Below are 13,895 nucleotides of genomic sequence, written 5' to 3'. Positions count from 1 at the left end.
GTTCAGGTGTATATCAGTATGCATTGTCTCTACTTTAAAGAGTCCTCTCCTGCTGATGTTCAGCTGTATATCAGTATGTAGTGTCTCTACTTTAAAGAGTCCTCTCCTGCTGAAGTTCAGGTGTATGTAGTGTCTCTATTTTAAAGAGTCCTCTCCTGCTGATGTTCAGGTGTATATCAGTATGCATTGTCTCTACTTTAAAGAGTCCTCTCCTGCTGATGTTCAGGTGTATATCAGTATGTAGCGTCTCTACTTTAAAGAGTCCTCTCCTGCTGATGTTCAGGTGTATATCAGTATGTAGCGTCTCTACTTTAAAGAGTCCTCTCCTGCTGATGTTCAGGTGTATATCAGTATGTAGCGTCTCTACTTTAAAGAGTCCTCTCCTGCTGATGTTCAGGTGTATATCAGTATGTAGTGTCTCCACTTTAAAGAGTCCTCTCCTGCTGATGTTCAGGTGTATATCAGTATGTAGTGTCTCCACTTTAAAGAATCCTCTCCTGCTGATGTTCAGGTGTATATCAGTATGTATTGTCTCTACTTTAAAGAGTCCTCTCCTGCTGATGTTCAGGTGTATATCAGTATGTAGTGTCTCTACTTTAAAGAGTCCTCTCCTGCTGATGTTCAGGTGTATATCAGTATGTAGTGTCTCCACTTTAAAGAGCCCTCTCCTGCTGATGTTCAGGTGTATATCAGTATGTAGTGTTTCTACTTTAAAGAGTCCTCTCCTGCTGATGTTCAGGTGTATATCAGTATGTAGTGTCTCTACTTTAAAGAGTCCTCTCCTGCTGATGTTCAGGTGTATATCAGTATGTAGTGTCTCCACTTTAAAGAGTCCTCTCCTGCTGATGTTCAGGTGTATATCAGTATGTAGCACCTCTACTTTAAAGAGTCCTCACCTGCTGATGTTCAGGTGTATATCAGTATCTAGTGTCTCTACTTTAACCCTTAGATGCACGAGTGACTGGACCCTACACTTTTCCATAAGTGGGTCAAAAATGACCCATATTAGAATCAATGTGTTTTTATGCCATATTTGTCAATTTGGTTAAGAATATTCACTTGTATAATATTTAGTATTATATTTAGGACCACAGAAGAATGATTTCATGTTTGAAATATCTTTATTTTTCACTTTTTAACATTTTTGAAAAAGAAAATTACCCAGAACAGCAATAGAAAAATGTGAACATCCATTGTGTGTGTGTGTGTGTGTGTGTGTGTGTGTGTGTGTGTGTGTGTGTGTGTGTGTGTGTGTGTGTGTGTGTGTGTGTGTGTGTGTGTGTGTGTGTGTGTGTGTGTGTCAGTGTGTGTGCGTGTGTGTGTGTGTGTGTGTGTGTGTGGGTGTGTGTGTGTGTGTGTCTGTGTCTGTGTGTCTGTCTGTGTGTGTGTGTGTTTGTGTGTATGTATGTGTGTAACTGTCCAGTCATTGACAGTTCCTCTCTCTTTTCCCTGTTTTGCCTTCTTGTCTCATCACTGTATGCAGTTCAGACAAACTACCTGTTTCTGGCTGTGATCACTGCACACAGGTACATTGCATTTCCCACACCTATTGTTGACTTTGCGATCTTTGTTACTTGGGCAGATCTGACACCTCTTTCTCTTTGGTTGGCCCTGTCTGCTTCTTTCCTGTGGCTGGGTTGTGGCTTTTGTCACCCCATACCTTTCCATTGCTTCAATAATCGGGGTTTGCAGTTGGGGGCAGCCTTCCAGTCGACTCCTCATGTGTGGTGTGACAAGCTCCTTTGACAGCTCTTTGAGGAAGAGCCGTCGTGCATTGGTGATGCCGCTCTTGAATTCTGGGTGCTGGTCCTCTTATCATCGAAGCGCAAGGTACGGCGAATGTCTTCAAATCTTCCAACAGCCATAGTAGCCTTGTACATGGGATTATGTAGAGGACTCCCAAACAGCTCACGGACTAATACATCCCAGTTCTTCTCACTTCCTGCAAGCAGGGTCAATCCAATGAAGGCCATGAATTCATCTTTGGTGACATTTTTCCATTCTTTTCCTCTAGCTGTTGCTACTCTCCATCCTTCCAAGTTTGTGCACTTCATCACCTCTTCTATTATATCATCAGTGATAAAGAGCTCCCATGCATCTTTTGGTGAGACAGTGGTGCTAAGCCCTTGTGCAGGCCCTGACCGACTTCTGAGGATATTGTGGCTCTGTGTTCTGCCCTGGGTGGGAGGTAACTCGCTCCAGTAAGAGCCCTTCCGACTCATTCTGTTGGACATGATTTGGACACTTTCTTCTTCAGAAGACACAGAAGAGGAATCTTTTGAGTCAAATTGATCCTGTTCAGTTGGATTTCCAGGTGGACGACTGCCACTGCCACCTGGACAATAGTCTGGGTCCTCATCATCAGAAATTTCAGACTCGGAGTCAAACCCCGTTACTGCCTCTCCATCATCCAGCATCTGTAGGACCATTTCAGCTGTGTATCTAGCAGCCATGACACCTTGGATGAGGAAACATAAGAGTAATGTTTTCAATAGATCAATATGTAGCTATATAAATGAATACACTCACACACACACACACACACACACACACACACACACACACACACACACACACACACACACACACACACACACACACACACAATACATATAGTAATGTTAGCTATCTTAGTTAGCTAGCTAGTGTTAGCTAGTTATAAAGTAGGCTAATTTTTTGATACATAATAATAACAACAGTCCTGAAAGACACACACACAATATTATATGAGGATAATACTTACACGTATCAGCTCTTGCTGTGTAAAATAATCTTCCTGAGGGGTGACACTTCTGATATAATCTGTGTGGTCCACAGTTAATGTATTCCTGACAGCCACAGTTGATGAGTATCAAAGGTTCCCATTGGATTCCATAGAAAATGCATGCGGGTCATTTTTGACCCACTTATGGAAGCTTGGGGTAGTAATACAAAAACTACAATTTCTTAAATAGTATAAAAGGTAAGTTAAAAATTTAAATGGCATTATATCAAAAACATGTTTTTTGAGGAATACCTGGAATATTAAATGATAACAATTTTTCATTACGAAGATATTTCAAGAAAACAACCTCACCGGGTCATTTTTGACCCACTTATGCATCTAAGGGTTAAAGCGTCCTCTCCTGCTGATGTTCAGGTGTATATCAGTATGTAGCGTCTCTACTTCAAAGAGTCCTCTCATGCTGATGTTCAGTATGTAGTGTCTCTACTTTAAAGAGTCCTCTCCTGCTGATGTTCAGGTGTATATCAGTATGTAGCGTCTCTACTTCAAAGAGTCCTCTCCTGCTGATGTTCAGGTGTATATCAGTATGTAGCGTCTCTACTTTAAAGAGTCCTCTCCTGCTGATGTTCAGGTGTATATCAGTATGTAGCGTCTCTACTTTAAAGAGTCCTCTCCTGCTGATGTTCAGGTGTATATCAGTATGTATTGTCTCTACTTTAAAGAGTCCTCTCCTGCTGATGTTCAGGTGTATATCAGTATGTAGTGTCTCTACTTTAAAGAGTCCTCTCCTGCTGATGTTCAGGTGTATATCAGTATGTAATGTCTCTACTTTAAAGAGTCCTCTCCTGCTGATGTTCAGGTGTATATCAGTATGTAGTGTCTCTACTTTAAAGAGTCCTCTCCTACTGATGTTCAGGTGTATATCAGTATGTAGTGTCTCTACTTTAAAGAGTCCTCTCCTGCTGATGTTCAGGTGTATATCAGTATGTAGTGTCTCTCCTGTGACATGTCTTCATGCTTTTATGTTTATAAAGCTCTTTATTCTCCTCATACTGCCTGTGCTGCAGCACCTCTTTTCACCCTCTGTCTGAAACCAGAGCCCAGTCTGCTCTGATTGGTTAGCTGGCCGCCTCTGTTGTGATTGATCAACAGCTTAGAGATGTCCCACCCCATATCTACATGCACAAAAACCTATAGAACACACTACAGGAAAGGGAAAACCACACAAAATGATAATAGGGCCTCTTAAAACCAACTCACCTCTAAACTGACTTTGGTAGTCTAGCTTCTCTGATCCTGTTCTCTTCTGGTCATGGAACCAACTGGATAAACAAGATAAACATGGACACAATGAACTGCTGAGACCCTGCCCTGTGCGCAACGTTTGCTGTAACTCTTTCTTCTTTAGCACACATGGCAGGAAGTTTTCCAATGGAGTACTTGGATTAAATGTCTCCATTTAGGAGTATGCAACATTTAAGCACTGTCTCCAATAAGGTGGGACAATGAAGTCTAAAACAAGATTTAAAACGAGCAGCATCGTGCAGCGCCCCAAGTTCAAGTAATGAATCAGGATCCACCCTAAGGTCGCCCATGTCATGTCAGCTAATATTTGATTTCTGTAATGCATATTACATTTGAGCTGACGCCAAACCAAACTGAACCTCTCCAAGCGCAAGTACAGCAGAGAGAATTTATTTTTTAAATGTTTTTATTGTCCAAGTTGCAGTGGAAACAGGTGGGTTTTCCATCTGAGGGGAAGTTAAAAACAAGTCAGGCTGCCGAGGTTTTGGTGCTATTGGCAGAGTCGGGAGAAGTACTCAGATCTTGTACTTGAGTAAAAGTAGAAGTAGTCAGATCTTGTACTTGAGTAAAAGTAGAAGTACTCAGATATTGTACTTGAGTAAAGTAGAAGTACTCAGATGTTGTACTTGAGTAAAAGTAGAAGTACTCAGATATTGTACTTGAGTAAAGTAGAAGTACTCAGGTCTTGTACTTGAGTAAAAGTAGAAGTACCAGAGTGTAGGAATACTCTGTCACAGTAAAAGTCCTGCATTCTAAATGTTCCTCCAGTGAAAGTAGAAAGTACTCTCATCTAAATGTACTTAAAGTAGCGACAGTAAAAGTAGTCATTGTTTGATTGGTCCATTTCAGAATAATATCTCTGATTTGTTTTATAATGATTGATCATTAAAGTGTTCTCAGAGCTGGTAAAGGTGCAGCTAGTTTGAATGGCTTTGTATACTGCAGGGTAGCTGCTGGATTTACTCCAGGTGAACTACAGTCTGATTTAAGGGCTGATTATATTTACCATCATTAATCCAGATCTGTAACTGAAGGGATTAGATAAATGTAGGAGTAAAAGTACACCATTTACCTCTGAAATGTAGTGGAGTAGAAATACAAAGTAAAACATTTCAATACTCAACTTAAGTACAATTCTCTCAAATTGTACTTAAGTAAAATACTTAGTTAAATGTACTAATGACATGTGGAGACACAGCTGGTCCTATGGAATTCATTAACTGGATTAAACATCAAATGTCCTGGTTGGTGTGTAGCCTCGCTGACACATGTGCACTGAGAGATATCAATAAGTCTCTTAATATTGAGTATGAGCTAAATGTAAATACAAATGTTGTGAGTTCTTTGTACTTCTGCTGAAATCTGATACACTACAAGTGTTTGATCAACCAACGCTTGTACTGACCTTTCCACTAACCAATTATAAACTGAGATGTAGGAGCTGAGAACTGTGGGTTTAGTTGTGGTGATTTTAATCTTTATTGCTACTTCCTTCCCTTTAATACAGCAGAAACCAGCAGTCATTGAATTTTTCCGCCATGGAGGCGGTTCTGAGAAGGTGTCGGGAAATTCTGCAATAATGCCCCATGACAGGACACATCTTCAGTGGAAATTTGACATCATTTTGGCTCCACTATGGACAGGATATATATTGGACATGCTGCTGAGAGTGGATAACAGCAAAGGAAGAAGAAGCTTTCACTGACAGCATGATGAAAACTCTCCTCCTCTCTCTGGGGCTGCTGCTGCTCGCCGCCTGCTGCTGCAACGCCATACGTAAGTGATCTGTGCACTGAAGAGACTGACTTTAATTCAATGTATTACATCAAAATGTCACATAACTGTATTAGGTTAGTTGAAAGCAATAATATTAAGTTGAACCTATTATTTGGAATTTAATATTACTGCTTACAACTGACCTAATACAGTTATGTGAAATCGCATGCCATACCCTGATCAAAACAAATTAAATGTATTATGTCAACAAATTACACATCACTGTATTAGGTTAGTTGATAGCAAATTAAATAAAAGATATTAGGTTTAACTTAATATTATTGTTTTCCACTAACCTGATATAAGTACGTGGAATCTGTTTTAATTAACATTTAATTAAAGTCGATGTTACATTTTTTCAGTGTTTGCTCTTAGACGTGTTGATGCTCACCTGTTCTGTTCCTTCCTCACAGCCAGCTCTCTGCAGTTCTCTGCTTTTCCTGTGAACTGCTGCTTCGACGTATCCAATCAAAGTATACCGCTGAAGTTTGTATCCAAAATAACCCCGACACACAGATCCTGTCAGAACAAGGCCTTCATGTAAGTTTCTGTGTTTTCCTTCTTCTGTTTTTATCCAATTAAGATAAAATGATGAATAGAAGGATGCTAACCCATGACCTCCAGACAGGCATCACCACAAAGCCACAACATCCACTATAATTAAATTAAAAATCACAAAGAAAATAAACGAGTTTCAGAGGAAACATAAAATACTGATCATCACAATGTCTCATTTTGAGGTATGTGCACAGTATTTTTAAATATTATGCTTTACTATATTGTGCATTTAATCTCACAAAATGTTTGACAGCGTTAGTGACTTTAAAGATTACGATTTCTATGGAATACAAAAAATAAATCATCTTATAAATAAATTCTGATATTTAATTCAAATGTAAAACATCCAGCAGCCATATACAAAATAATTAAAATTTGCATAACAAGTACTTTACAACTAGTATTTAGGATTGTATGTTTTGTGTTTGATGCAGGCATTTTACTACCAAAGTATTTTAAAAACGTGTTATCGCTACTTAAGTAAGACATCTGAGTACTTCTGCCACGGCTGCTTGAGTGGAGATTTACACCATCAACCCTAAATAAACGTTATCGAAATGGATTTGTATTACAAGTGTTAATTCTATGTGTCTCTTGTGTTTGTTGTGCAGAGTCAAGACCATCAAAGGGAAAACGACCTGCTACAGTGGAACCAACCGGTGGGCTATGAATGCCTACAAAAAGCTCCACGGCAGTCGGCCCTGATCTGTACCTGATGCATACCTGATGTTAAGGAATACTTTGCTTTGGTGTTTAACCTTTGACCTAGTTCATCATTTTCTCCTTCCTCTGTCTCTATTCCCATGGCATAGTTCTTAGGCCTTCTGGTTGCTGAAATCTCCTTTAAAAGGGGAAAACTTGGGTTTCTGACCGAGCACAAGTTGACCTGAGGTAGTTTACTGTTCAGGGACGTCTAGAAGCCCTTCTTATCTGGAACGTAGGTTGCCTGACGTACATCCCTTTCTCATGTGCTACAGCTTAAGTTAGATTCAGGGTCCATATTTGTCTAGTCTCGCTAATGATAAATGTTGATTATCCATTCTGAACTAATTAAAACCTCTTGTTGTAGTAGAGATCTTCAGAATTGGTCGACCGCTGTGTCAACTCGTGGCTGCAGCAAATGTCTTGTCAATTCTCCGGCCGTTAACTTCAGAATAAACCTTCAGTGTTTGCCATCAAAGTTCCAGCTCTCCCCGCGTCTCTCTGAGTTTCGTCTCCATTGCTCCAGAAGTTTCCATCACACCTGATTTGTATACTTACATTTTTTAGGCCTTACTGATTTTTGTATTGAAATTGAATAAATGTATTAACATTATGAGTGGCTGTGCGCTTTTTTCTGGGTAGAGTAGAAAAAGACCATGTGTCTCAGATGATCATTTTAGGGTTTTTATGAATGATCAGATACAGACCAGTCTGATCTACACACAGTCTCAATCAGAATCCTTTCATTTGTCTCACAGGGGGGAAATTACATAGTTAAAGTATTTAGTGAAGAAAAGTGGTATTCACACATTAAACATGTAACATCTAGTTATAACTACAATCACCCTTGGGAATTATTTTCACACGAATAATTGAACGACTCATATCAAGTACCACCTTCAATGTCTGTGGTGAAAGTACTTACAAATGTTACAAAAAGGATATGGATTTTAATGTTATAGTTGTCTTACCTTCCCCAATTTGTCAAACTGTTCCTAAACCAAGTTTATCTCAATGTCTATGAACTGATCCATTTTGGTTTCTGTTAGTAATGCCAGTATTTTTGCCAAACCACATTTGATTAACCTTTGTTGCATCCAGGTAAACATTTGTGTTGAAAGCTAAAGAGGCATAGACCGAAATCTAATTTAAGAACACAGTGGTTAGTGTCTGATGAGCTTTTAGCAATGATTATAGCTTGTAAACTGGCTATTTGTAAAAATTAAAAAAAGCAAGCCCAACTCAGGACATCAATATAAAAACGTTAGCTCACATGAGCTAGCTTTAGCTACCTTTGGCTCACATGCACTGTGGAGGAACCTGCGATATAAGATTTTCATACATTACTTAAATACACCTTGTTATGACAGTAAAACCTTTGAATCTTGAATGAGCTAACTAACATAAGCCACTGTAGATGGAACTTTGAACCTAAAGAATGAGGAATGTTTTGCTTGTTTTTACAAAAGTTAGTCCATTTGCTTTGGGTACGGAGCTTGCAGTTTGTACCTGGGACTGTAAACTCAAGTTGTGCTTGTACTGTACAGATCTGTTTCAGTATGCTATGTTTTATTGAGTATTTTTGATCTGGAATATGGTTCCAAAGAGAAATGTATAAATACAAAACATTTAGAAGGCCAATGGAATCAGATAAAAGGAGCTGCAGTAGTTCTGGCAGGTTAAACAACTGCTCGAATCTCCCTACTACAAAGGAGTTTTTCATTTTCTTATATGGTCCACATCAGGGGTGTCTAAACTATGGCCTGGGGGGCAACTGAGGCCTGTAGTCCAGTTTTAATTGGCCCTCGGAACATTTTAAAAGCAGAACGGAATATGGCCCACACAAGAAACTTGTGCTTGTTTTACAGTATACTGCACCTCTATGTAACAATAGAGTGTGACAACAGTGTTCATGTGGTAATAAGCCCAATATTATTTTATATGCCCTCCCTATTCTCACTTATCCCCGTCTCCGCTTTACACAACACTGTGAAGGGAGAGCACCATCACAGCTGCAACACTTTTTGATCAAACCTTACGGAGAGCTGTAATGTAGGCTGTTTTCTGTCTTTAAGCATATTCAATTATCAAGAATAATTGACCCACATTTGATTGATTTTGCTAACTTATGAGGCAATATACCTCACCTCTAGTGAGGGGCCCAGCCCTACGTATATTTTTGTGTAAGTGGCCCTCAGTAAAAAATAGTTTAGACACCTGATTTACATGTTTGTAGCATTTCTTTTTGCATATAGGGATGTTTTAATCAGCATTCAGACAGATTTCTGAAGTTGGACCCCATCTTTAAAAAGAATACTCACACTCGTATGAGTTAAAGCATAACCATGTCGACTTTATTAACCATGTACAGTTAGAGACAGAACAAAGAAGAGAAGCAGTAAAGAGTGTACATATATAAAAAAAGGATAATATTACAAAAAGAAAGTCACCTAAACTTATCCTAACTTGTAGTGTGTATTCCAAGGGCAAGTGGTTCACAAGCAGTTAAAAAAAAAAGAAAAGAAAAATCACAATTTTAAATTGTAGGGACCCCAGCATGACTTCCTCTGGACTTTAAATTATAACACAGCAGTCCTGAGAAGGTGTACTCATTGGCATAGATGTATACAGCATATACGTGTACAAATGTATAGAAATGTATCGTGTATTCTTAAAGACAAGTATATGATAGGTTCTGATGTGAGTACAAGTTCTGTTCCTGGCATGTCATCTGAAAAACAAACAAAAGAAAAAGGCCACAGAGCAGCCTCCGGTATGTACACAATATAATCCATCATCAACAAATCCAGAAAGGTAATATTTTATGTGATTAAAGGTGTAAGGGTTTAGCATTGTATCCTTAAATGCAACATGAGGACTGCAGGCATCTTGAAATCTATACTAAAAGAACAGATAACTATGAGTCTTAAGAAAAACTACATGGGATTTAGTTTGTTGACCTTACATATAGTATTATTAGCAACATCATCATCATATGAAAATAAACATTACACTCTTGGAAAGGTATAGTAAAGGTTGAAACACATCGCTAATGCCGACTGATTTGACTCAGATGTGGACTGAGAGGATCAGGGGGGATGTTTTGTTGTTTGAGGAAGCAGTTACGTAGAGTATTATAGTAGAATATTCCAAAATAAATTCAGAGACACAGCTGGTTGGGCAAAGTCCCAACTTTCCAGGGAGAAAGGAACAGGAATAATTTGATGAATGGTCCCTTCCCGCACAGGGTTCAGAACTATGACAACACCCACCACTTGAATCACTATATTACACACCTGTTGGATCATAGTAGCCATAGACACCGAATGAGGCTTTGCATAATGTCTGTTATGAATGGGAGACGCACTGCATCGAAAATATTCTGCTGCTGCATCTCCCTGCAGTTTCTATGACCTCAAACACAGCACCAATACAACACTGCTCACACACACACACCACTGGAATTCCTGCCTGAAGGCCCGGCCCCGCCCACATTTTGATTGGTTGATTTGCTTACATGGGGCATATGTTTGCCATTGGAGTTGCTGGAGTTCAAAATAAAGGAATTTGTTGTAGTTGATCAGCTGTTTTACACCAGTATAGGCAAATTTGTTTACACTATGTAGCAGCGTATTAAGGAAATAAAAACAGGACATTGTTTGCTGCTGGGACAGGAAAAACCACAGGTGAATTCATCGTGCTATATATGTTGGATAGTTACAAAATAACGGAACAGAGAGGACGTTCTTGCCTGGAGATTGGATAAATTCCCCAAGTAAGGTTCGCTTACTGGAGCCCCAGTTTATTTCTTTATTTCTCTGCTAGAATTAGCTTTTATTTAATCTCCTCTGCTGGAGGGAAAGCTGCTCCATAAAAGAGCATTGTCCTGAAGAGAGTTATGAGACAGGAAGCATTGCTGCAAAGGTACTACAAGGTTAGTCTGGTTGCCAGCTCATAAAGTGTTAAAGTGAACCCAGAAATGTTGAGTATCACAAAGTTTTATGTATGAATGCATAGTCCAGGTCCACAGCACATAGAAAGTGCCGGATGCTGCCTTGCATATGTTGTTAAAATTGTACAACTTGCATTAATTAGCATATGCAGACAATTATTGCTAATTGGCATGGCCAAATTGGGTAACTTTGGTGTGGTTTTTGTGGTTATTGAGGATGGTGATTCCATTTCTGACATTTTCAGATTCCAAATTTGCAGGTTTAACTTTTTAAGTTTTAGGGGACTCAGAACTGGCCGTTATGATCCTTAAGATGTCAGTAATTGATCCTCAATTACTTCCAAAACCACACCACAAATGGCCAAGCCATTTTAGCTATTGTCTGAATATGCTAATTAACACAACTGATGCTAATTCTGCCAATTGCCCAACATACGCAGGTTAGCATCCGGCAGTTTCTATGTGCTGGGGACCCCTACTATAAATCAGAGAACTTTGGGGTACTAAACATTTCAGGGTTCACGCTGCTGGCCAATAAGACTTGTAGAATCCCACTTTCAAAAGATTTGCTGATTGATTTGACTTTCTATGACCGGGCCTCAATCCCTCCTGACTCCTCCTGGCTCCTGACGCAGTTCCCTTCACTCACATACACTCTCCCTTCTCTTCACACACTCTTAATGAGGTCTTTGTGATGGAGTGTTTTATACAGTACACCTGTGTTATGGTATTTTTGGGGAGAATAAAAGAAGAGGGATAGTTTATCTGCAGATCTATGCAATATCTAGAGAACACACACTACTACATGTGAACAGATGGCTATGCGTGGTCCCTGCCATGTGTCGTACTGTCATTCAGAGGAAGGGCCTCCTCTTTGTCAGGAAATATAGGAAAATAGAATTTCACAAAAACATGCATTCCCCATGGAAATAAGAGGCTTCGACAGATACGGTGACCCTGCAGAGAGACGTGCATGTGTGTGTATCTGTTTATGTGTGTGTGTTTGGAGGGCCACAGTACATGTGAACTTCAGAGGGGATGAAGAATAACAGAGTTTGTGTAAAAGTGAGGAAGCGGTCGCTTCAGAAGATCTTTCCTTTCTTCTTGTTCTTCTCCATCGTCCTGTGTGGGGGACAACAAGAGCAATGTTACAATCTTTACAAAACACGGAAATACTTTATTGAGCTTTACATATTGTAGGGATCTTCAACCAAATCTTTAAAGAAATACATATATATATATATATATATGTGTATTTCTTTACTTTGTTCTATTCTATGCAATTTTCAGCCAATGTTTTGACCTCAACATTAAACAAATTAAGACATTTCCTTGGCACTCAGCATAATAAAAAAAGGAAAATATGATAACATGAGAAACTTTGATAACTTCACATCCTAATGTATTGATAAAATGGGCCTCATATAACAGGAGATTTTTTCAGAAATTAAATGAAATAAATTGAAACTAAGTTACTCAAACTAATTCTGTTATTAAAACAAATACCAACAAATAATGAGAAATAAAATGAAAATGTTTGGCTGCATAAATAATGGATTTATTAACCCAAACTGCATTTAAGTTCGTGTTACAGTAAGTCACTAAACAAAAATGTAGTTTCATTGATTCTGTTATTAAAAGAAAAACCAAAATCTTTTTTGTGGGCTGTGAATTTATACTGAACTGAAAAGTTTAAAACACTGTCTTTGTCTCCCTTCTCCAGCATCAAATGTGTCCCTGAAATGATGGTATGGATTCCATCTGTCTGTCTGACTATGATGTATAAGGTTTGGGGGGGGGGGGGGAGTCTGGCCTAATGATGCTAATAATAAATCTAGCTTTGTACATCAGACGAGAGATGAGTAAGTGAAATAAGTAGAAGTGTGACTGACTTGGAGGCGTCCAGCTTCTGCTGCTCCAGGATCCTCTGCTGAGCTTCCCAGTTGACCTTCTCATCCTCGAACACTCGTCTCTTCTCCTCCAGCTCCTTGTACTGCGCCTCCAGGTTCCTCTTCATTTGCTCGTGGCGTCGCTCCAGCTGAGGGACAAACATCAGGGTTACAAGTTGCACATTCTCATCAACAGGAGTTCTCTTCTTCCTTTTCACACTGTTATTTGATACTCGTCCTCGTCCCTTCATCTTCTCTGCATCACACCTGACTTCTCTACAGCTGTTCAGTACATCTATAGATTGCAGTTTATCCGTAGCTAACATTCATTCTAAAGATTCTACAGTTCACGCATCTGTTTGAATATCCAGACTGTTTCATCCTGGCAAATGCACTTAGAATGTCTGCTCACACTGTCTGGTAATTCCTCATTACTTGCCAGCCAGTCAGTATGAAATGCACAGTGGTCAGAGTATAATGTGGAGAACTGTAATGTGAACATCAGTGTTGGGCAAGTTACTTCCAAAATGTAATACAGTACATATTACTTATTACTGTCTTTTTAAAGTAATAAGCTACATTACATTATTACTGTCTCTGAACTGTAATGCGTTACACTACTTTTGCATTACTTTCACCAAAATAACCTCTAAAGTATGGCTTTAATGCTAAAATGTAGTTTATTGCAGCTCATTAATTAAAGCTATCTATGGCAGTATGCTGAAATGAAACGTGTGCTCCGTTTAAGTGGGCTGAATAATATGTGATACCGGTAACATGACGTCTCTGTGTGTTATTAATAACATGTTAGTGGAGCCTCTGCACGGCCCTGTAACCTGCTGTATATGAACGAGTCACTATGGCAGCGTTAGCTCACCTAATCATTGGTGTGTTAACGGGGATTTGGCTGACAAGCTTTCTAAAAGCCGGCGATTCCACAGAGGACAGAGGCTGCAGATCTTCAACACTCTGCCACGAGTCTCTCAAC

At 39.3% G+C, this 13,895-nt stretch overlaps 2 protein-coding genes across 3 annotated transcripts in view; one reads left to right on the top strand and one right to left on the bottom strand.

The window, feature by feature from the left end:
- The first annotated feature begins 5,563 nt into the window (after positions 1-5,563).
- LOC134883514 (C-C motif chemokine 4-like) lies at positions 5,564-7,679 on the top strand. The gene is made up of 3 exons (XM_063911909.1): positions 5,564-5,806; positions 6,220-6,346; positions 6,976-7,679. Exons 1-3 carry the CDS (start codon positions 5,740-5,742, stop codon positions 7,067-7,069), a joined length of 288 nt encoding a protein of 95 aa, XP_063767979.1. The 5' UTR covers positions 5,564-5,739; the 3' UTR covers positions 7,070-7,679.
- Positions 7,680-9,398: 1,719 nt separating this feature from the next.
- The window catches only part of LOC134877727 (septin-7-like), a 64,394-nt gene continuing 59,897 nt past the window's right edge, over positions 9,399-13,895 (bottom strand). For both annotated transcript variants that reach the window (XM_063903342.1, XM_063903351.1), the window contains exons 12-13: positions 12,911-13,056; positions 9,399-12,140 (exon numbers count right to left, since the gene is read on the bottom strand). In XM_063903342.1, coding sequence (XP_063759412.1) covers positions 12,101-12,140; positions 12,911-13,056 — 186 coding nt within the window. In that variant the 3' untranslated portion in view covers positions 9,399-12,100. The remainder of the gene's footprint in view (positions 12,141-12,910; positions 13,057-13,895) is intronic.

The sequence above is a fragment of the Eleginops maclovinus genome, chromosome 2 (genome assembly GCF_036324505.1).
Source record: "Eleginops maclovinus isolate JMC-PN-2008 ecotype Puerto Natales chromosome 2, JC_Emac_rtc_rv5, whole genome shotgun sequence".
NCBI lineage: Eukaryota > Metazoa > Chordata > Actinopteri > Perciformes > Eleginopidae > Eleginops > Eleginops maclovinus.
The sequence above is the reverse complement of the archived record's forward strand: the minus strand, read 5'-3'. Positions and strand labels throughout refer to the sequence as shown.

Bases quoted from the DNA above. Each gene is read 5' to 3' on its own strand.
- LOC134883514 (XM_063911909.1), top strand. From the start codon at position 5,740: ATGATGAAAACTCTCCTCCTCTCTCTGGGGCTGCTGCTGCTCGCCGCC. The intron at 5,807-6,219 runs GTAAGTGATCTG...CCTTCCTCACAG, and splicing joins CTGCTGCTGCAACGCCATAC to CCAGCTCTCTGCAGTTCTCT. The intron at 6,347-6,975 runs GTAAGTTTCTGT...TTTGTTGTGCAG, and splicing joins TGTCAGAACAAGGCCTTCAT to AGTCAAGACCATCAAAGGGA.